This window comes from Pogoniulus pusillus, chromosome 28 (assembly GCF_015220805.1).
Source record: "Pogoniulus pusillus isolate bPogPus1 chromosome 28, bPogPus1.pri, whole genome shotgun sequence".
Classification (NCBI taxonomy): Eukaryota; Metazoa; Chordata; class Aves; order Piciformes; family Lybiidae; genus Pogoniulus; species Pogoniulus pusillus.
The window spans coordinates 16,695,701-16,716,588 of NC_087291.1; the positions used below are offsets into that span (position 1 = coordinate 16,695,701).

General features: G+C 50.2%; 1 protein-coding gene across 7 annotated transcripts in view; it reads right to left on the reverse strand.

Annotated features, from left to right (window-relative positions):
* DYNC1I1 (dynein cytoplasmic 1 intermediate chain 1) overlaps window positions 1–20,888 on the reverse strand; it is a 200,208-nt gene that overhangs the window by 37,997 nt on the left and 141,323 nt on the right. For all 7 annotated transcript variants that reach the window (XM_064166992.1, XM_064166997.1, XM_064166995.1 and 4 more), the window contains 4 exons: window positions 10,983–11,129; window positions 6,586–6,699; window positions 4,178–4,311; window positions 2,738–2,882 (listed from right to left, as the gene is read on the reverse strand). In XM_064166992.1, the coding sequence (XP_064023062.1) occupies window positions 2,738–2,882; window positions 4,178–4,311; window positions 6,586–6,699; window positions 10,983–11,129 (540 nt within the window). The remainder of the gene's footprint in view (window positions 1–2,737; window positions 2,883–4,177; window positions 4,312–6,585; window positions 6,700–10,982; window positions 11,130–20,888) is intronic.

A 20,888-nucleotide genomic window follows, 5' to 3' on the forward strand; every position in this document is an offset into this window, starting at 1 on the left:
TTAACCTCATGCTATTCCTTCATGAGGATTAGTGCTTAATTAATTAACAACACTTAGCATTTCCACTTAGCACTTTGCCTCTTCAAAGCCTCATACAGACAATACCTAATTAAGGGCAGAGCTCTACAGACACTTCACATCACGACTTCCCTCTGCCAGCTCTGCATCCCAGACTGGCTCACGTGCTCTAGCATGAATCCAAGTTGAAAGCCCCTTTGACTTCATCAGGAAGCAGGTAATGCCCTGGCTATCGAGTGACTACCTCTGCAAATGCCTTCTCCTCTTGCTTCTGGCTGCTCGCTGTTCACCCAGGGATCTCATTATTGGCTGATAAACGGGAACCTTCTGTTAGTGTTATCTCCAAATCCTTCCTTCTCTCCTCAGTGCAAACCTTATCCTCAGCCACCTGCCTGAGCTGCCTTTGGATAGCAAATGTGTTAACCACAAAGCCAGATAAAATGTCGAGGCAGAGTTTTAAAGGGAAATGTTGCTTTCAACCCATCAGTCAAATGCCTGCTATCAAAGTGCCTTTCTTGTAAGCACCCCAGGGTGCTACACAACATCAATAGACAATACAGACACAGAGCTTTTATGGTTCACTTTACAATTGGACCTTGACTCTGAACCTGTGAAAAAGAAAGGAATTGAATTTCACTGCCCAAGAGGATAATGTGCACAGGATTAAGTAGGTGACACTGGTAGAAGCAGGAAAGCAATGCAGCAGTGGATGCTGCTAGGGATTAAATGCACAAATGAGAAACCAGAGGAACAAACCATTTCTGAGTAAGCTCTCACAAACCAGCACCCAATGCTTTGTGTCAATCCACTCTGTCTTTCAGAGAATCAAACATATTGATGGGTTTCTTCAGAGCCCACTGACTGACCAGGCCTTGACTGACCAAACAGAGCCCTAAACAGGCAGGAGAATTATCCAGACAGTATCACACCACAGAATCATTCTGGTTGGAAAAAAGATCTTGAAGATCAACAAGACCAACAAGAAAAGATCTCTGAAGGCAGCACTGGTCAGGCCACACCTTGGTGTGTCTGGTCAGACACTGACTCAGATTGTTCTCCATGCTCTTTGTTTGCATGCAGCACAAAGCTCTCCCATGAGCCCTTCTGCTCCCTTTTGTACATTTGCTCTGCATCTGTCCTAGCACCTCCAAGCACTGATGCTTTGGAAGAACACATGCTGAGATACTTCCTGACCCTGCCCAGCTTCCAGCACTGGAACTCTGCTGGGTGCAGTTCAAGATGTGAACCAAGCAGAGGCGTGGAAACATGGCTTAGACAAAAGCCTGGCAGCTCCCTGCTCTGGTGCATGACAAAAAGAGCTGTTTAGGTGGCTTACACAATTGGGATTTTACAGCTCTCCCCCTGTTTGACTCAGCCTGTGCAAGGAATCAGGCTGGTCTCTTTAGTCATAGAATCACACACTGGTAGGAGTTGGAAGGAACATCTGGAGGTCCTCCAGTCCAGCCTCCCTGCCAAAGCAGGGTCACCTCGGGCAGGTCACACTGGACTGTATCCAGAATGGTCTTGCAGGTCTCCAGAGAAGGAGACTCCACAACCTCTCTAGGCAGCCTGTTCCAGTGCTCTATCACCCTCACTGTAAAGAAGTTCCTCCTCATGTTGAAGGGGAAGCTCCTGTGTTCCAGTTTTCATCCACTGCCCCTTGTCCTGTCACAGGGCAGCACTGTAGAGAGCCTGGCATCTTCCTGACACCCACCCTTCAGATATGTATAAACATTGATAAGATCTCCTCTCAGTCTTGTCTTCTCCAGGCTAAACAGCCTCATGGCTCTCAGCCTTTCCTCCCAAGACAGATTTTCAGTCCCCTCATCATCCTTGTAGCCTCCTTTGGACACTCTCTAGACTATTCCTGCCCTTACTGAACAGAGGAGTCCAGAACTGGACACAATATTCCAGATGTGGTCTCACCAAGGCAGAGTAGAGGGAGAGGAGACCTTCCCTTGCCCTGCTGGCCATACTCTTCTTAGTGTCCCCCAGGATACATTTGCCTTCTTGGCCACCAGGGCACATTGCTGTCCCTGAGTAAGTGATTGTTCACCAGGCCTCCCAAGTCCTGCTCTGTAAGTTGTCACTGCCCTGTATTCCTGCACTTCTATGGGGCCTTGGGGTTCCAGAGCTTCCCAGGGCTGTGCATTCATTGCTGCTGTTCATACTGCTCCCTATATAAGAGGTAGTCAACAACTCACCCATGGTGGTCAGGGATGCAAGCTGCAGCAGGTATTTCCTCCCTGCTTCCAGCCATCAGTGTCAGCTTGTACTTTGTGACTATCGCAGCCTCCCAGGGCAATGAATTTCACAAGTGGCATTGATTGTGTTAATTCAGATGTGTGCTTCCCCTCCTGCTCCACTCCAGCAAAGAGCTCCTGCTGCTGCAGCACCACAGTGTGCAGCGTTAGCCTGCAACTGAGCCCACACAGGGACCGCTGGCTGCCTGGATCGGTAACTCACACATCCTCCTCTTCTTGCCTGGTGCCATTGCTCAGGGCTAGGGTCACACCGAAGGTCAGGCCAGCTGAAACTACCTTTTAAAGGCATGTTCCAGGGTGAATGTGGCTGACACAGTTACATTAGGTCTGTATTTTACTTCTCCTTCTACCACTACCCCTGTTCTAAGCACAGCCTCTAATGAATTGATGCTTAGCATCTGATGGATTGAAATATTTCACCAGTTGCATTTCCCACCCCAGCTTGGAGGTCTCACCTTTGTGGTCCACAACTTGACTGTCCAGTCAAATGATGAGGTGACAAAGAGATGGGAAAAGTCAATCGGACCCACAGCCATGTGGCAGTTGATTCCTGTAACGGGTCCTTGGTGGCCTTCAAATATTTCCCCAATGCCAGCTTTACTGCAGGAAGAAGAGACAGGGCATGAGTCAGAGAGTGCTTTAACAGCTGGGGAGTTAACATCTTCCTTTACCTTCCTGCTTCCTTTTAAACTTCCATTGAATCTTTTCAGTAAAACCTTTGCCTGCAGAGGTTTACTTCTGTGGGCACAATTAATTAACACTCAGGATCCATCCCAGGGAGACTTTTCATTCTGGTGACTTGCCTTACTCACTTTTACACACACTGTCTGCTACTGTAGCTCAAATAACATTTATGCATCATTATAATCCTAAATCACAATTACACTACAGCCTATGCCTCTGAGTAAGCCATTATCACAAAGAATACCCATTAAAAATGCAAATATGCTAATGCCAGATCATGAGCAAGTCTAAAGCAACTTCTCCCAGCAGTCAATCATGTCAGTAGGAAGTAGGAAGAGCAAAGGAACTGTTGCTGTGATCAGGTATCCTACAGCCATCACCTTGAAGGAGGGGATCTGTGCATGTCAGCAGCCTGAGGCTCAAACAGCTCTCAGGAAGGAAAAGTACAGCTCTGTGTGAGGAAGAACATGAGCAGAGAGATGCCAGAGCAGTTGTTGGTGCTGTCTCCCAGCCCATGTAGGAAGAGAGGTGATGAAATGACCCTTTCAGTTCCCTTACAGGAGCACTGTCAGTGGAGGAGAATATGTTTAAAATAGCCACAGCTCTGCCAAAGCTGCCAGGGTGTGCCAGGGTGTGCCAGGGTGAAGACAGAGCACCCAAAGAGCTGAGGAGCTGCAGTGAAGGAAATTGGGCCCTCATATTGCCAGCTCCCCTGGTGTCCATGACAGCTTCTCTGGAGACTTTAAAGCCTGCCTGGCAACCTGATCTCTGTGGGGCTGCTCTACCACGGGGGTTGGACCAGATGATCTTTGGAAGGCCCTTCCAGCCCCTACCATTCTTTTGTGACTCGACCTGCTCATAAATACCTACATCTCAACCAGCTTTTTAAGCCTCTGTCTCACCTCATGGGTGAGAAAAAGGCATTCTGAGGTCCCACATATCTCTTCTTCAGGCAGATGTCTGAAAGAGGGAAAGGTGCTGGTGGATGAGAAGCTCCACGAGCCAGCAGTGTGCACTTGCAGCCCAGAAAGCCAAGCAGAGCCTGGGCTGCAGCAGCAGAAGTGTGGCCAGCAGGGCCAGGGAGGTGATTTTCCCCCTCCACTGCACTCTGCTGAGACCCCACCTGGAGTACTGCATCCAGTTCTGGAGCACCTATGACAAGAGGGATGTGGAGATGCTGGAGTGTGTCCACACCAAGTGCTGAGCATCACCTTCCATGCCGACAGGCTGTGTAGACTGTGCCCTCCTCACTGCCCACGACAAAGTTATTGACGTCTCCAGTCGGGAAAGCCATTCCTGTGACCGCCACCGGCTTGGACTTGTTGTACACCAGCTCCATGCTCTCCTAACAACAGAGATCTGTGTTATTCTTCTGTGATCATCCAACTGTCCCCCTGCCTTGGTTTTTATTCACTAATTCACTTTAAAATGTTACATGGGGAGCAGGAAGAAAACATCATCTGACACAGGACTTTGGTTTCTACACAGGCTGAGAGCAAATGGCCTTAAGTTGTGGCCGGGAAGGTTTAGGTTGGTTATTAGGAACAATTTCTTTACTGGAACAGGCTGCCCAGGGAGGTGCTGGAGTGACCATTCCTAGAGGTGTCCAAGAAATGTGTGGACAGGGCACTCGGGGGCATGGTGTAGCAGGCAGGGAGGTGCTGTGTTGACAGTTGGACCTGATGATCTTGGAGGTCTTTTCCAACCGTAGCGATTCTGTGATGCTGTGACACTGCAAGAAGATGCAGTGTCATGAACTGGGCTGCACTGCTCCTGCCATCCCTGCCACTGCCTGTCCCAGGTTTGAGAGCAGCTGGAAGGCACTGATCTTTGCTAGACCATCTTCAATCAGGCAGAGATGACAGGAGAGAATTTCAAATCTAATGGTGCAGAAACTAAGGATAATACCTTAATGGTTACACTTGGCAGCCTCAGGCTCCAAGGAAACATGCAATACTGCTGCTTCAGCTGAGCATGAGCAACGTGATTTAGCTCTGAAGCTGGCCTCACTTTGAGCAGGGGAAGAGATGGGATGGCTTATCTGAAAGGGGGCTACAGAAGAGCTGGGGAGGGATTATTGACAAGGCCTTGTAATGACAGGATGAAGGGTTATGGGTTTAAACTGGCAGAGGGGAGATTGAAACTGGATGTTAGGAAAGGGTTCTTTGCAGTGAGGGTGGTGAGACACTGGCACAGGTTGCTCAGGGAGGTTGTGGAGCACAGAATCACCCAATGTGATCAAAGATTGTGATCTGTGCTCCACAACCTCCCTGGAGGTGTTCAAGGCCAGCTTGGATGAGGCCCTGAGTGACCTGTTCTAGTGGGTGGTGTCCCTGTCTATGGCAAGGGGTTGGAACTGGATGAGCTTTGAGGTCCCTTCCAACCTAAACTATTCTATGACTATGATTTCCAGAAGCCCTCTCCATGCTAAGATTTGAGAGTTCTGCATCCCAGAGCTGAAATCTGAAATGGCTGAGATCTGAAATGGGATGGGGTGAAGTCATCCTCCAGAAGTGTGAGCTCAGCCTCTTTGGTCATTTAACTGTAAAGGGAACTCAAGTTACTAGCTTAGACTTAACAGGGACCTAACTTTTAGATGTCTCAGGTTAGGATAGAGGAGTCCTACCCTCTCGTGTCAACACAAGAGCAAATGGAAGCCTCATCCCTGGAAGTGTTTAAGGCCAGGCTGGATGAGGCTGTGGCCAGCCTGATCTAGTGTGAGGTGTCCTTGCCCGTGGCAGGGAGGTTGGGACTGGCTGATCCTTGTGGTGCCTTCCAACCCTGACTGATTCTATGAATAATTCCCTAGGAGCTGCACACTGATGCCTGATTAATGCCAACATTAAGAGGAGTCACTGCGCAGCACTTAGAAGCAAGATCAGAACCCACAATGCTCAGCAAAAATAAGATTAATTAAGAGCAAAGAAAATTATTTACCAAAACTGAGTGATGCTTTGGCATAGAAAATGTGCTGCTCCAAAAGCTAATGCTGGAAAGATGCTTTGCATGGACCTTTCTCAGCATCAGGTTCTCTGGTTAGCTGTTTAGTTGCCATTACTCTAATCACCAGTGGCGTGGGCGTTTTTCCTGGGGGTCATTTCATTTCTGATACAAGGACTGGAAGGAGGAGGGAGGGGATGACAGCATTCCAGAGGTGGGAAGGAAATTAGTTCTAAAAGTTGTCATTTGTGTTGTTTGTTGTTTTGGCTACTGAAGGCAAAGGGCACTTTCTGTGTGCTCTGGAAGCCTGTGGTGCTTGGGACGCGTTCGGCAGCAGCGCGATGGAGTCCATAGCTGTTAAACAATGCTGGAGCATAAGAACAGTTCCTGCTATGGGTGACTTGGGTAATTGCTGTGCTTTAAAATGGATTGTTTCATTTTCACTTGAAACTGACCTGTGTATTAAGGTATTACAATAATTACATGATTTGTGGTAAAGGAAATGGGGTTTGGCTCTTGGCAGAGACTGCTGGAAGCAAGCTGCAGTCTTTCAAGTGCATCCCTTGGTGTTAGTTTGTATAAGGATGCAAGGCTTTGGGAGCTATATTCCATTAAGCAGGTATCCTGCTCTACCAAAGGTGCTTTTTCCCCCACCCTGTACAGGTGCAAAGAAACCCACCTGTGGAGTTGAGAGCATGTCCAGGCTCCAGGAGCACATTTTGCCATCGGTGGAGACGGTGATGAGGTTGTGTGCGTTCTGCGTTCCAACCACGTTCACACAATAGACAGGATGCTGAAAACACAGGAAGGGGGAAGTCAGAGAGCCATTCTCACACCTGCATGACCTCACCTCTGCTAGTGGCTCAGTGCTACATTAAAGAATGATTAAGTGGTCATAGAATGCCTGGAAAATGCAGGGCTTAGGTTTTCATGGAATCATGGAATGGTTTGGGTTGAAAGGGATCATTAAGGGATCATCAAGCTCCAACCTCCCTGCTGTAGGCAGGGACACCTTCCACCATCCCAGCTTGCTCAAGGCCTCACCTGACCTGCCTTTGAGCACCTCCAGGAAGGAGGTATCTACAAATTCCCTGGGCAACCTGTCCTGGTGTCTCACCACCCTCACTATGACAAATTTCTCCCTAATTTCCAGTCTAGATCTCCCTGCTTCCAGCTCCAATCCATTGCCCCTTCAGCACTACAAGCCCTTCTAAAAACTCCCTTCCCAGCTTTCTTGTAGGCTCCTTTCAGGTGCTGGAAGGCTGCTGTAAGGTCTCCCTGGAGCCTTCTCTTCTCCAGGGTGGATACCCCCAGCTCTCTCAGCCTGTCCCCACGGGGGAGGTGATTATCTTCATGGAATGGTTTTGGTTATAACTTAAATTTTAAGAGGTACATTACAGAGGTGGAAATGTTTCCAGTGTCATTTACTTCATCATAGCAGTTTAGCAGCAGACTTGTTAGACTTAGATCATGGTTGGGCTCGATGATCTTTTCCAACTGAAACAGTTCTGTGATTCCAGAACACAACAACCCAGTTGAGTAATACTGTGCACCCAGTGGGATGTGTAGCACTCCACTGATGGCTTTTGACACAGAGAATAATTGGCAGAAAGAGGGAAATCATCCAAACAGCTTCAGAAATGAAAGCTCGGGCAAGAAAATAGCTGCATAAAACTTGAACTTTCCCAGAGCTTGGCTTGCACACTAAAGATTTGCAAATGCACTCCAGTGGGCAAGTCCATCAGCATTCTCCAGCTCTGGCCAATGTATCTTTTTCAATCACTCATCAGAAACGTGGAGTGACTACATTCAGGGTGTTACACCTGGGTCACCACAGCAGAGTCCTCCCATGGGGGCTGAATTATGCTCAGTATGCAACGATGAAACGTGGCCTAATGCTTTTCCAAGCAACCTGGTAATGTTTTGAGCCCAAAGCTTCATCTGGTGATGTATGAGGGATGGTTCAAGTTCATCAGTCTCCAGAGAGATGAATCAGACTGAAGAATAAGATTTCATTTCCTCTGACTGGTACAAGTGGTACTGCTAAGGGTAAGTCAAGCAATGGAGAGCTGCATTTCTCTGCCCCTTTGGCCAGTGAACAGAGGACTTGCAGCTCCAGGTCCAAGAAAATTGGACTTGATGAGCTGAGAGGTCTTTTCCAACCTTAATGATCCCAGGAAGGAAAGATACTTTTCACTAATACTTCCCCTATTAAAAGAAAATCAGGGCCAACTTACAAAAGACCCCTACAGAAATTCTAAGCCAGGGTTAGAAACTTAAACCTGGAGTCTGTCCTGCTGAACTACCTCTCAGCACTGCTCAGGCCACACCCAGGGTACAGTGTCCAGTTCTGGGCCCTTCAATTCAAGAGAGATGTTGAGATACTGGAACCTGTCCAGAGAAGGACACAAAGCCTGGTGAGGGGCCTCGAGCACAGCCCTGTGAGGAAAGGCTGAGGGAGCTGGGGGTGTGCAGCCTGCAGAAGAGGAGGCTCAGGGCAGACCTCATTGCTGTCTGCAGATACCTGAAGGGAGGCTGTAGCCAGGTGGGGTTGGGCTCTGCTGCCAGGCACCCAGCAACAGGAGGGGACACTGATTCAAGTTGTGCCAGGGGAGGTCTAGGCTGGATGTTAGGAGGAAGTTGTTGTCAGACAGAGTGATTGGCACTGGAATGGGCTGCCCAGGGAGGTGGTGGAGTGGCCGTGGCTGGAGGTGTTGAAGCAGAGCCTGGCTGGGGCACTTAGTGCCATGGTCTGGTTGACTGGACAGGGCTGGGTGCTAGGTTGGGCTTTGAGGCCTCTTCCAACCTGCTTGATTCTATGATTCTTATTTTAGACTACTTTAAGATCCAGCTGCAGGTCACCTACCCCTGTAGGAAGGACCTTCTTGGTGCCCCGTGGGGAGCTAACGCCCCAGTGCTCAGCGCCGTTAGCATGTGCTGCTGTGTGAAATAAGCACAGACCTGTGTTTTTCCAGGGGTGTTTGACCTCCAGCAGCCCAAGCAGACAGGAACAGAGTGGGTGGGAGAAAGCTAAAGCAAGAGGTGGGGATGGAGAGAGCAAGCAGTGTCTTTCCAGTAGCACCTCAGTGTGCCAGCTCTGGCTTTAATCAGAACTGCCAACCATCAATTTCATGCACAATAAAACCTCAGAGCAGAAACGAGAAGAGCTAAGGCAAATGGCTGGAAAAGACAACCAACTGCATGCAGCAGAAAGGCTAAGCAGGCTCCTTCCTTTCAAAGGGCTGCTGCCAGCTTGCTTTTATTTACTTTGGAAATGAAATCATCATGCAAAAGGGTTTTGTCTTAATTAAAATTTCCTGTTGTCCCAAGTGCAGATGTGCAGTGGGTGTGAAGGGAAATTAGTGAGTAAGCTGTGGGTAGAATTCTCTTTCCTGGTGAATCCAGGGAGCAATCAGCGATGCTAAGCTTCAGGAAGGTTTCAGTCAGTGATAGCAACACAATCTATCTGCTTCAAATAAACTGAGCAAGAGAAAGAGAAGAGAAAAATCCTTTCTGACCCCCCCCAGCATATGGCATCAGTTCAAATTAAGAACTGGCTGTTGAGCTCAAGAATCTAGCAGCACACAGAGTAACACTGCTGCAGCAGAGCTGTCTTAACTTAATCCTTTGGGCTTTCTGTTTTCCCTTGGCAGCCAGGATTCCAGCCAGCCTTCACTTACAGTTTAGGGAGGTGATTCCTATAAGCAAGAAGACAGAGCAAGCACTCTTTGATTGCAAAGTCTGATCCCTGTGCTGGGCTGCAGCAAGAGCAGTGTGGGCAGCAGGGCAAGGGAGGGGATTCTGCTCCTTGGCTCTGCTCTCCTCAGACCCCACCTCCAGTCCTAGGGGCAGTTCTGGAGCCCCCCCCAGCACAAGGACATGGAACTGTTTGAGCTAGTCCAGGGGAGGGCCATGAAGATGCTCAGAGGGCTGCAGCAGCTCTGCTCTGGGGACAGGCTACAAGAGTTGGGGCTCTGCAGCCTGGAGAAGGCTTGGAAGAGACCTTGGAGTGGCCTTCCAGTATCTGAAGGGGACTACAGGAAGGCTGGGGAGGGACTATTGACAAGGTCTTGTAATGACAGGATGAGGAGGGATGGGTTTGAACTGGCAGAGAGGAGACTGAAACTGGATCTTAGGAAGAAGCTGTTTGCAGTGAGGGTGGTGAGACACTGGCACAGGTTGCCCAGGGAGGCTGTGGAGCACAGAATCACTCAATGATTTTTTTTCCCTTGTTGTTGTGGTTGGTTTTAGTGTAAACAAATTACTTCCCATTAATCCTTTCTCTTCCACTATATTTTGAATCCCAGTTGTTCAACTTTCCTCGACAGTCAGCTTCTTGCCACTGGTCTGCTACATCTCTAAATTGCACTATGCAGGAGAGACTGCTTCTTGTGATGCAGATTGAACAATATTACTGGCAGCAAAAGCAGCTAAAACGTTAGGGAAATGAAAAAGCAAGGCTCAAGTTGCAATCCATGGAACAAATCATTAGATGATAGTGGAAATGGAGGGAACAATATTTGTGCTGCCTGGGCCACTGAGTGTGTCAGTGCACACCTGTCATGCTTTGATGTGTGACTTGCCAGCAGCAGCAATCACAGAATGGCTTAGGCTGGGAGGAACCTCAGAGATGAGGCACTTAGTGCCATGGTCTAGTTGATTGGATAGGGCTGGGTGATAGCTTGGACTGGGTGAGCCTGGAGGTCTGCTCTGACCTGGTTGATTGATTCTATGATCAGCTATTCCAACCTCCCTGCCATGGGCAGGGACACCTCTCAACTACCTTATCCAGCCTGGCCTTGAACACCCCCAGGGAGGAGATATCCACAACCTCCCTGGGCAGCCTGTTCTAAAGTCTCACCACCCTTATACTAAAGAACTTCTCCCTAACATCCAGTCTAACCCTGCTCTTCCTCAGCTTCAAACCATTCCCCCTTGTCCTGTCTCTAGACACCCTTATGAAAAATCCCTCTGTAGCCTTCCTGTAGGATGCCCTCATCTGTCTGGGCCTTAGCACTACAGGCACAGCGAGGCAGCTGCACTTCCCCTGAGGACAGGAGGGGACTTTGTCCTTACCGTGTGAGCAGCAGCAGACAAGGGAGTCCTCTGAACCGGCGTGCGCCTGTGGCTGCGGTTATCCCACAAGACAATCTGGCCAGAGTATGTCCCTCCAACCACCAGGTTGGGGTGAAAGCGGGCAAAGCAGACAGACATCACGGAGGACTGGAGCCAGGCAGGGAGAGAAGGAGAAGACAGAGGTTAGATGGTCACAGAATCACAGAATCAACCAGGTTGGAAAAGACCCCCGGGACCATCGAGTCCAACCTAGCAGCTAACCCTTCTCGTTGACTAACCCATGGCACTAAGTGCCTCGTCCAGCCTCCTCTCAAACACCTCCAGGGATGGGGGCTCCACACCTCCAGACTATGTCCTCTTCATCTGTCCCTGGGTGCCTGGCAGCAGAGCCCAACCCCAGCTGGCTACAGCCTCCCTGCAGGCAGCTGCAGACAGCAATGAGCTCTGCCCTGAGCCTCCTCTGCTGCAGGCTGCACACCCCCAGCTCCCTCAGCCTCTCCTCACAGGGCTCTGCTCCAGGCCCCTCCCCAGCCTTGATGCCCTTCTCTGGACACATTCAAGCACCTCAACATCTCTCTTGAACTGAGGGACCTAGAACTGTACACAGCACTCAAAGTCAATCACCTTCAGTTGTCTCCTTAAGGAAGCACTTTGGAATTAGCATTTCTTGCTGACCCTTAGCCTCTCCATGCCAGTAACCAAGACAGTGCTTCCTTTCACCTCCAAAATGAGAACTTCAAGCCACCAGCTGCCCACTCAGCAGAAGCTGGCATCCAGGCCCAATATCTCCCATCAGAGAGAGCTCTTCCCCTATTGCTCCTCTACCTTTTAACTCAAACACTTTGAGTTGTCTTTGTGATAGATCCTCCAACAATGGTTGGACTCAATGACAGAATCACAGAATGGTTTAAGTTGGAAAGGACATCAAAGCTCATCCAGGTCCAAGCCCCTGCCATAGGCAGGGACACTTCCCACTAGAAGAGGTCACTCAAGGGCTGATCCAACCTGGCCTTGAACACCTCCAGGGAGGTTGTGGAGCACAAAATCACTCACTGTGATCTTTGATCAGTGCCAGTGCCTCACTACCCTTACTGCAAAGAACCCTTTCCTAACACCCAGTTTCAATCTCCCCTCTGCCAGTTCAAACCCATTCCTCCTCATCCTGTCATTCCCAGACCTTGTCAATAGTCCCTCCCGAGCCTTCCTGTAGTCCCTTTCAGATACTGGAAGACCACTCTGCGGTCTCCTTGGAGCCTTCTCCAGGCTGCAGAGCCCCAGCTCTTGTAGCCTGTCCTCAGAGCACAGATGCTGCAACCCTCTGAGCATCCTCATGGCCCTCCTCTGGACTGGCTCCAACAGTTCCATGTCCTTTTTGTGTTGGGGGCTCCAGAACTGCCCCCAGGACTGCAGGTGGGGTCTGAGGAGAGCAGAGCCAAGGGGCAGAATCCCCTCCCTTGCCCTGTGCCCACACTGCTCTTGCTGCAGCCCAGTCTTGATATGACAGGACACCTCTTGCTGTCCAGTCACAACAACAAAAGGAAGCTTCCAAACTGATTCACAGATGAGAAACCTCACCTCTGAGTCAGAGCTCTTCAGTACAGCTAAAAAAGGCTTCAAACCCAGCTCCAGTGCAGCTGCCATTCAGTTTCCAGAGCTCCCCCCTGGGTTATAATTCCAAGGACCCTCCAGCACATGTTCTACATTTTAGCTCTTTGTTTCCTGGCTTCGTGAGTTGTTTTAATCAGCTTCTCTGCTTCCTTAGAGCGAAGCTGACAGATACCCTTACCCAAAGTGAAGTAGCCAGATGATTTTAAAATAGCACAGCTCCACCACTGCCTACAGCCCACAGCAGCTCCAAGGCTCCACATGTATTTTAAGAAACCCCAACTCCAACAGCCCTTCCACAACAAAGCTCTCAGCTCGTCCCAGGCGAACTCGGCAGGCTCCGCGGCAGGGCGAAGAAGCCAAGGGGACAGTGTATTTTTAAATGCTGCCTTTCCATGGTTAGCCTGGTTTGAGGAATTCAGAAGCCCAGGAATACAGCCCAATGGTCAGGAGAGAAGCTGCTAAAGTGTGTTTTTCATAAAGCTCCAAAATAACCTACAGCCTTGACACGGGCTCCAGGCCTCTGCGCCGCCGCTCGTTTTACGCAGCTCTCCCGAGGAGCTTCAGCTGATGAAACCTTCACATCCTTTGCATTATTTCAGTATTATTGGGTCTCTTCCAAGGCAAAACTTCTGTTAGAGAGGAGAATCTAAGGGCCATTGTTATGGAGGGTGGACAGCCATGAAGATGCTCAGAGGGCTGCAGCAGCTCTGCTGTGAGCACAGACTGAAAGAGTTGGGGCTGTGCAGGCTGGAGCAGAGGAGGCTCCCAGGTGACCTTCTTGTGGCCTGCCAGGATCAAAAAAGCTGGGGAGGGACTTTTTAGGCTCTCAGGAAGTGCCAGGACTGGGGGGAATGGAGCAAAGCTGGAGGTGGATAGGTTCAGATTGGATGTGAGGAGGAAGTTGTTGAGCAGGAGAGTGGTGAGAGGCTGGAATAGGTTGCCCAGGGAGGTGGTTGAGGCCCCATGGCTGGAGGTGTTTAAGGCCAGGCTGGCTGAGGCTGTGGGCAGCCTGCTCTAGGGTAGGGTGTCCCTGCCCATGGCAGGGGGATTGGAACTGGCTGATCCTTGTGGTCCCTTCCAGCCCTGCCTGATTCTGTGATTCTATCATTTAAGTGTGGCTGTGCTGCACAGCACTTAATAGAGTGATTCTCTTCTTGCAGTTAATGGCAGCACTGGGATGAGTAAGGGCTGCAAGACTCCAGCCTCCTCATTTAACAGCTTTCAAAGCCTTCACTTCTTAGCCCTGATGGAAGAGAGCAGCAGACAGGCCTCCAGTCTGTCTGAACAGCTCTGTGCTCCAGGAGGGCAGCAGCAACCATAACTCTCTAAGCCTCTTCTGCCCCCAGGCTGCCTCTTGTTTCCCAATTCAGGCAGTCTTGCTTCTCTAAATCAGGGCTTTGCCACTAACTTCAAAGGAAGAGGAACCAGCATATGGTCAGGGTTTAAAACAACAGCTTAGTCCTCTTTGCCCTCCTACCACACCTCTCTAAGGAAAGCTCACAGCACTTTCCAATAACCATGGCCAAGCTTCCCAGTGTCTCAGAAGCTGTAGGTGCTCAGTTACCCACTGCAGAGGACAGAAGCAGCTCGCTTCACAGGCTGTGAAACTCCACAGGGAGCTTGGTGTCCACAGCCAGCATTTAGAAGAGGAGGCTCCTAGCATCACCTTTTCTTGGGTGCCACAGAGCATCTGTGTCTGCAGGTTGTTGGGATCTGCAAGGGACTGGCAAGCTGCAGTGCTTGGTCACCTGCTCCTCCCTGAGTTGTATGCAGTGAATCATTTTGTTACTCCCTTTAATGCTCTGCTGTTTTCTCCCTCTGTGCAAACACAGGCTGCTGGATTTAGCTTTCCCTGCCTCTCCTCAGCTTTCTTAGCAACCCTAACAAAGTATTTCTGATCCTTCTGGCTTTGTGACCTCCCACACAGGTTTTCCACTCCTGTGTCTTGATGATGCCTTTCTGGTGGGTACCACCACATTGGTGCAGCTGCCCTGTTGCCTTATCCCTGTGTGTGCCCTCCCTGTCCACAGAGGTGAGCAGCTCTCTCAAAGGGCTGATGAGTGAGCCTGAATTACAGACTCACAGACTGGTGGAGGTTGGAAGGGACTTCTGGAGATCACCTAGTCCAGCCCCCCTGCTAAATCACGTCTGCTTAGATCAGGTTGCACAGGAACACATCCAGGCATGCTTCGAAAGCCTCCAGAGACTTCACAACCTCTGTTCTAGGGCTCCAGTACCCTCACAATGAAGAATTTTTGCCTTATGTTTAAATGGAACCTCCTGTGGTTTAGTTTGTGCCCACTGCCTCTTGTCCTATCACTGGGCACTGCTGAAAAGAGCCCAGCCCCATCCTCATGGCCTCCACTCCTTAGATATCGAGAAGATGCCCTCTCAGTCTTCTCTTCTGCAGGCTAAATAGCTCCAGTTCTCTCAGCCTGCCCTCGTAAGAGAAGTGCTCCACTCCCCTCATCATTTCAGTGGGCCTCCACTGGACTCTATCCAGTAGTTCTCTGTGTCTCCTGAACTGGGGAGCCAAGAACCAAACACAGCAATCCAGGTGTGGCCTCATCAGGGCAGAGCAGAGGGGGAGGAGAACCTCCTTCACCCTGCTGACCATACTCTTCTGAATGCACCCCAGGAGACCACAAGGGCACCTTGCTGGGTCCTGGTGAATTTGCTGTCCACCAGAAAACTCAAATCCTCCTCCACAGGGCTGTTTTGCAGCAAGTCAGTCCAGGGGGTTCACTCCTCCCCAGGTGCAGGACTCTACGCTTGCCCTTCTGCCTGCTGTCAGCTCGTCTCAGCTTGTATGCAGAGGAGAGCAATAGAGGCGAGGGGGTGGTAGCTTTGCTCAGCCATCTCTGCCTTCTCCCTCCCCGCTGAAGCACTCAGCTCAAACAAGCCCTGAGCCCTCTTCAAGTGGCTGGCAGAGCTGGTTTTCATTTTAGAAGCTTAATCCAGCCCAGCTCTGGATTAATGATGGCATATCCCTTCAACCACAGATACACATGCTCGGGACACGCAGGCATTTGGGTTCTCCTTACTGAGAAGCCTGACCTCAGTACCCACATCTGATGTGTGCAAGGCCCCAGAGACTTAGCTGACTGTGCTCATGCCCATGGATTGGGATGGCACTCTGCCCAGCCACCAGCTGAACAAGTTCACAAGGAGCTGGGTGCTAGCAGCAATGACTTCCAATAGGTAATGAATACTGCACCCAGCGAGAGCTCTCCTGCAGGAAACCACCCCCGTAGGCAGCGCTGCCATACTGGTGCCATATGCCTACACTTGACACCAGATGGACCTCAAAACAATACTTTGTCAGTGGGAAGAAGCGAGCTGAGGAGTTCACAGACATTTCTAGACTCCAAAACACCAGGTTGTACTGCAGCAGGCACTCAGGAAACTCCTGGCTTGGTTTGCTAGCCAAACACATGTGAGAAAGCACTGCAGGCTGTGGGCACCAGCTACAGGTCAGTCCAACGCAGACAATGGTGGGAAATCAAATGAGCTGCAGCTGAGGTGAAGAAGCAGAGCCTTTTGAATGCTTGAAGGAGTTGGCTGAGAGCAGAGGGGCAAAGCTGGGGTACTGACAATTACCTAGACCCATGAAAAGACTCCATAGGAACTGAAGAATAGGCACTGGACCTCTGCCCACCTGTGCCTGCTCTTCCAAGGTATAAATGAAGCTAGACAAAGGCCAAAGTACATGCAGAGTTTCCTCATAAGCTTTTGCTCTCCCTTCTGCTCACCAAGAGCACTGTTTAAAGACTCTGAGCATTCCCAGCCACACTGAGAAGTGCTCTTCCTACCTCAGAATGGATTAGGTTGGAAGCAACCTCTAGTCCAAGCACCCTGCAGTACTACATCAGGTTGCTCAGAGCCCCATCCAGCCTGGCCTGGAAAATCTCCAGGGATGAGGCCTGCAGCACCTCCCTGGGCAACCTCTTCCACTGTTCCACCACCCTCATAGTAAAGAACCTTTTCCAGCCATCCAGTCTTCCTCCAGACAGGCCATCAGGAGACCATCTCCTCATGTTCACACTGCTGCACACACTTATCTGTGACCTCAGAACAGACATGAGTGATACACAGCAACTGCAAAATCATCATCTGGAAACAAAACAGCAACTGACTTACTAAATACAGCCTTGGTGGTTGTTGCTGTTGCTCCTGCCAGGCCAAGGAGTGAGGATCAGCAGGGAAAGCAGTGGTATCAGATCTGAACGTTAGTTTCTCTGGTTCAGAGCCCTGTTTCATCTCTTCTACACCTCAGAAGAAGGTCTGAGATACTTTCAGAGAGGCAATTCCAGGGTGACTTTGCCCTGGCTATGGAGATCATAGAATCATACAATGGCCTGGGTTGGAGGGGACCTCCAAAGGTCACCTAGTCCAACACCCTCTGCAGTCAGCAAGGGCATCCCCCTTTACCAGGAGGGTGGTGAGAGCCTGGAAGGGGTTGCCCAGGGAGGTGGTGGAAGCCTCATCCCTGGAGGTGTTTAAGGCCAGGCTGGATGAGGCTCTGGACAGCCTGATCTAGTGTGAGGTGCCCCTGGGCATGGCAGGGGGGTTGGAACTGGCTGGTCCTTGTGGTGCCTTCCAAACTCTGGTTGATTCTCTTGATTCTATTCTAGGTCAGGATTTGTACACTGAAACAGAGACTGTGTTCCTGCCAAGAGATTTGCTTCTTTTTAGTATCACCTGCTATGCTTCTGGATTATTTCTCTGCTTCACATAAATGTCTAAGGATAATTAATAGCAATAAACACACAACAGAGAGGGCAGCAGCAGAATGACAATTGGTTTTCCCCCATTCAACTTGAAAAGGTACTTAAGACATGATTCATGTGCATGAAAACCTCTACCAAAGAGATTAACTCTTCATTCTCAAAGCTTCCATAGAATCATAGAATCAGAATCAGCCAGGTTGGAAGAGAGCTCCAAGTTCAGCCAGCCCAACCTAGCACCCAGCCCTGGCCAATCAACCAGACCATGGCACTAAGTGCCTCAGCCAGGCTTGGCTTCAACACCTCCAGGCACAGAGACTCCACCACCTCCCTGGGCAGCCCATTCCAATGCCAATCACTCTCTCTGACAACAACTTCCTCCTAACATTCAGCCTAGACCTCCCCTGGCACAGCTTGAGACTGTGTCCCCTTCTTCTGTTGCTGGGTGCCTGGCAGCAGAGCCCAACCCCACCTGACTACAGCCTCCCTGCAGGCAGCTGCAGGCAGCAATGAGCTCTGCCCTGAGCATCCTCTGCTGCAGGCTGCACCCCCCCAGCTCCCTCAGCCTCTCCTCACAGGGCTCTGCTCCAGGCCCCTCCCCAGCCTTGCTGCCCTTCTCTGGACACCTTCCAGCACCTCAACATCTCTCTGCAATGGAGGAGCCCAGAACTGGACACAGCACTCAAGGTGTGGCCTGAGCAGTGTTGAGTCCAGGGGCAGAATAACCTCCCTTGTCCTGCTGCCCACACTGCTCCTGAGCCAGCCCAGGATGCCGTTGGCTCTGCTGCCCACCTTTAATGCCAAGACTTCTGTCCTGCTCCCAACTCTTTTCCTACTCAGCTAAGAAATAACATCTGAAAGGTTTTGTTTCTGGAGACCGCTTGCGGCTCCGTACAAAAGCCTGCTCCTACTAAAAATAAAACCAGAGCAGCTGCCATGCTCTATGTGCTGCAATGCAGGAATAACCAACTCAGCCCAAAGACTTCTTCCAACCAAATGTCAGAATCCTGCTTAATTAAAAATAATGTGAAAAAAAAAAAGAAAGAGGAAGTTTCTGCTTGGTCCTGGTGTGTGTCGACACCGATCCCTTTGATTCACAGGAGCAGGGACTGCAAAGAACAGATTGCTTCATTCAAGAGAAAGAAAGCAGGGAGGGGCTGGGGGCAGCCCAGTGTGACAGGAAAGAGTGTAGGCTGTATTAACTCCAGTGCTTGTTAAAACATGAAGGATTAATGGTAGAGAGGGAGGGAGGAATTGTGAACGTCTCCAGCTTAGGAGCTTCAAAAATGTTTGGGGATTCTGAGAATGTCTCTACCTGACCACATGAAAGCCCTGCAGAGAGACTCAGCCACACGACTGCTCTAAAGCCCAAGCTGCTATTGCTCCACTTATACCATCAAGCCAATGGAGCTGAAATGCAGCCACAAATTACATTGGTTTTTATTGAAAAAGTACTAAGTGCTTAAAAAGGAGGAAAAAGAGCAGGGCAGGAAACGTGGCGGCTCCTAGCTGAGCTACCGGGGCAGGTAACTGCCACCTACCCTGGGGGCTGACATCTGAGCCTTGCAGCAGAATCGCAGTGCCCTGCCCCAGTCTGCAGCAGGGCAACCTCCAGCCTCACGCCTTCATTTCAAGCAGGGCAGCAAGCTGAAGCTTTCTACTGTCTTCTGTGCAGGTCCAGCCCTTGCACCTACCACAATCAAGTAATGAGAAGGAAGTTCATGAGCTGCCTTGCCAAAAGGGAAGCTGCACTCAGGCCCCCCTGCAAGGAGCCTTTGCCAGTGCTCTGCATTCAGTGTCTCAGAAAGGCAGCACAGCTGCTCGCTGTGTTGCAAAAGCAGACAGACACAGTCCCTCTCCAGTGTGCAACAGGGAGATGCTGCCTGCCCTGAGGCACGACTGCAACAAGCCCCCCACTTTCGCAGCCCTGCACTGCTGCACCTCTGTGTCAGCCTAAGGATGATGGAGCCTTTGCTCAGTTTCACACTTTCTTCCTTAGACTGACCATGAGAGGATTAAAGCCTGCAGAAATAAGGAGCAGTTTCATACCAGCAGCACATCTAAACGAAGCTTTCCTCCCATCCAACTGCTACCTGCTAAGTACCTCCCTTTGGCAGGTTTTTTGGTCTGGATGAGAGCTGGCTGCAGGGTCCAATCCTTAACACCCACGTGCCTGCATGCTGGAGAAGCAAGCATGGCCTTGCTGTGTCTGTTCCATCCAGCTCGTGACAGTCTAACAGTTAAACAAGAGCACTCTTAATGGGTTTGATTGATTCAGGAGCCTGCAGTGATGGATCTGCACCGCTCTTGCAGACCTGGAGCTTTAGAAGGCTCTGGGGAGACCTAACAGCAGCCTGGCAGGACCTGAAGGGGGCTACAAGCAGGCTGCAGAGGGACTGTTTGCAAAGGCCTGCAGAGACAGGATAAGGGCAATGGTTTGGAATGAGAGCAGAGCAGATTGAGACTGGATGTGAGGAACAAGTTCTGAGGGTGCTGGAACTCTGCAACAGGCTGCCCAGGGAGGTGGTTGAGGCACCATGGCTGGAGATACTGAAGATACTGAAGGTGAGGCTGGGAAGGCTCTGAGCAAACTGCTCTAGGATGTCCCTGCTGAGTGCATGGGGCTGGACTGGATGACCTGTGGAGGTCCCTTCCAACCCAAACCAGTCTATGATCAGTGTGTCTGTGGGTGATGTGGTCAGAAATGCCATTAAGTGAGAATCAGGTCTTCAACTGAAGAGTGTTCAGTTGCCTTCTCCCAGCACAGAGCTGGTTGCAGAAGTCCTTTAGAGGTCAGTCACCTGGGACATGACCAAACAGAAGCTGTCTGGTGGGTTTGTGCTGACACTTCTGAGTCTGTTAAGTAGTGGTTGCTGTTTTCATACAGAGGGAAATGCCAAAAGGCTTTAGAAGTTCAAATCTTTGGTGAACAGAGCATGTCAAACACAGAAGGTGTCTATCCAGAAGGTGTCTAACACCATTTAGGTGTTGCCAAGTGCAGCCTTTCTCTTCATCTTCTGGCACTTAACCACATTTGTAAATCTAGCTCAAGAGCACTGGAACCTCAAAGCACTGTTTGCACTTCCATCTCTCATTATCCACACCCGTGGACAGCAGGATGGAGATACAGAGATGATAGAGTCCATAGTGAAAAGCAGACCAAGAGGAAGAGTTCAGTTTAGCCTGTGTTGGTCAATCTGTTCATATCTCTTAGGGAGGGGTTGGGGGGGAGGGGTAGGAGGAATATTTTCAGCACTGCAAAATGAAATAGAGATCTTGAGAAGCACACAAACTAAAGCCCTCTCTAAACACTGCAGTTGGGCAACTCATAGAATCACAGAATGGTTTAGGTTGGAAGGGACCTCAAAGATCATGTAGCACCTATCCCCTGCCATAGGCAGGGACACCTCCCACCTCCAGGCAAAAGCCTCCATGAAGGTGAAGCCACTTGTTCTAGCTAGCAAATGCCTGAGGAACCTGTCTGGGAGCAACAAGTCCAGGAGTTCTGCTCACTTTTCCTGACCTGCTTCTTCATATTCTCTGATATTAGCCAATATAAAACAAAGTCTTG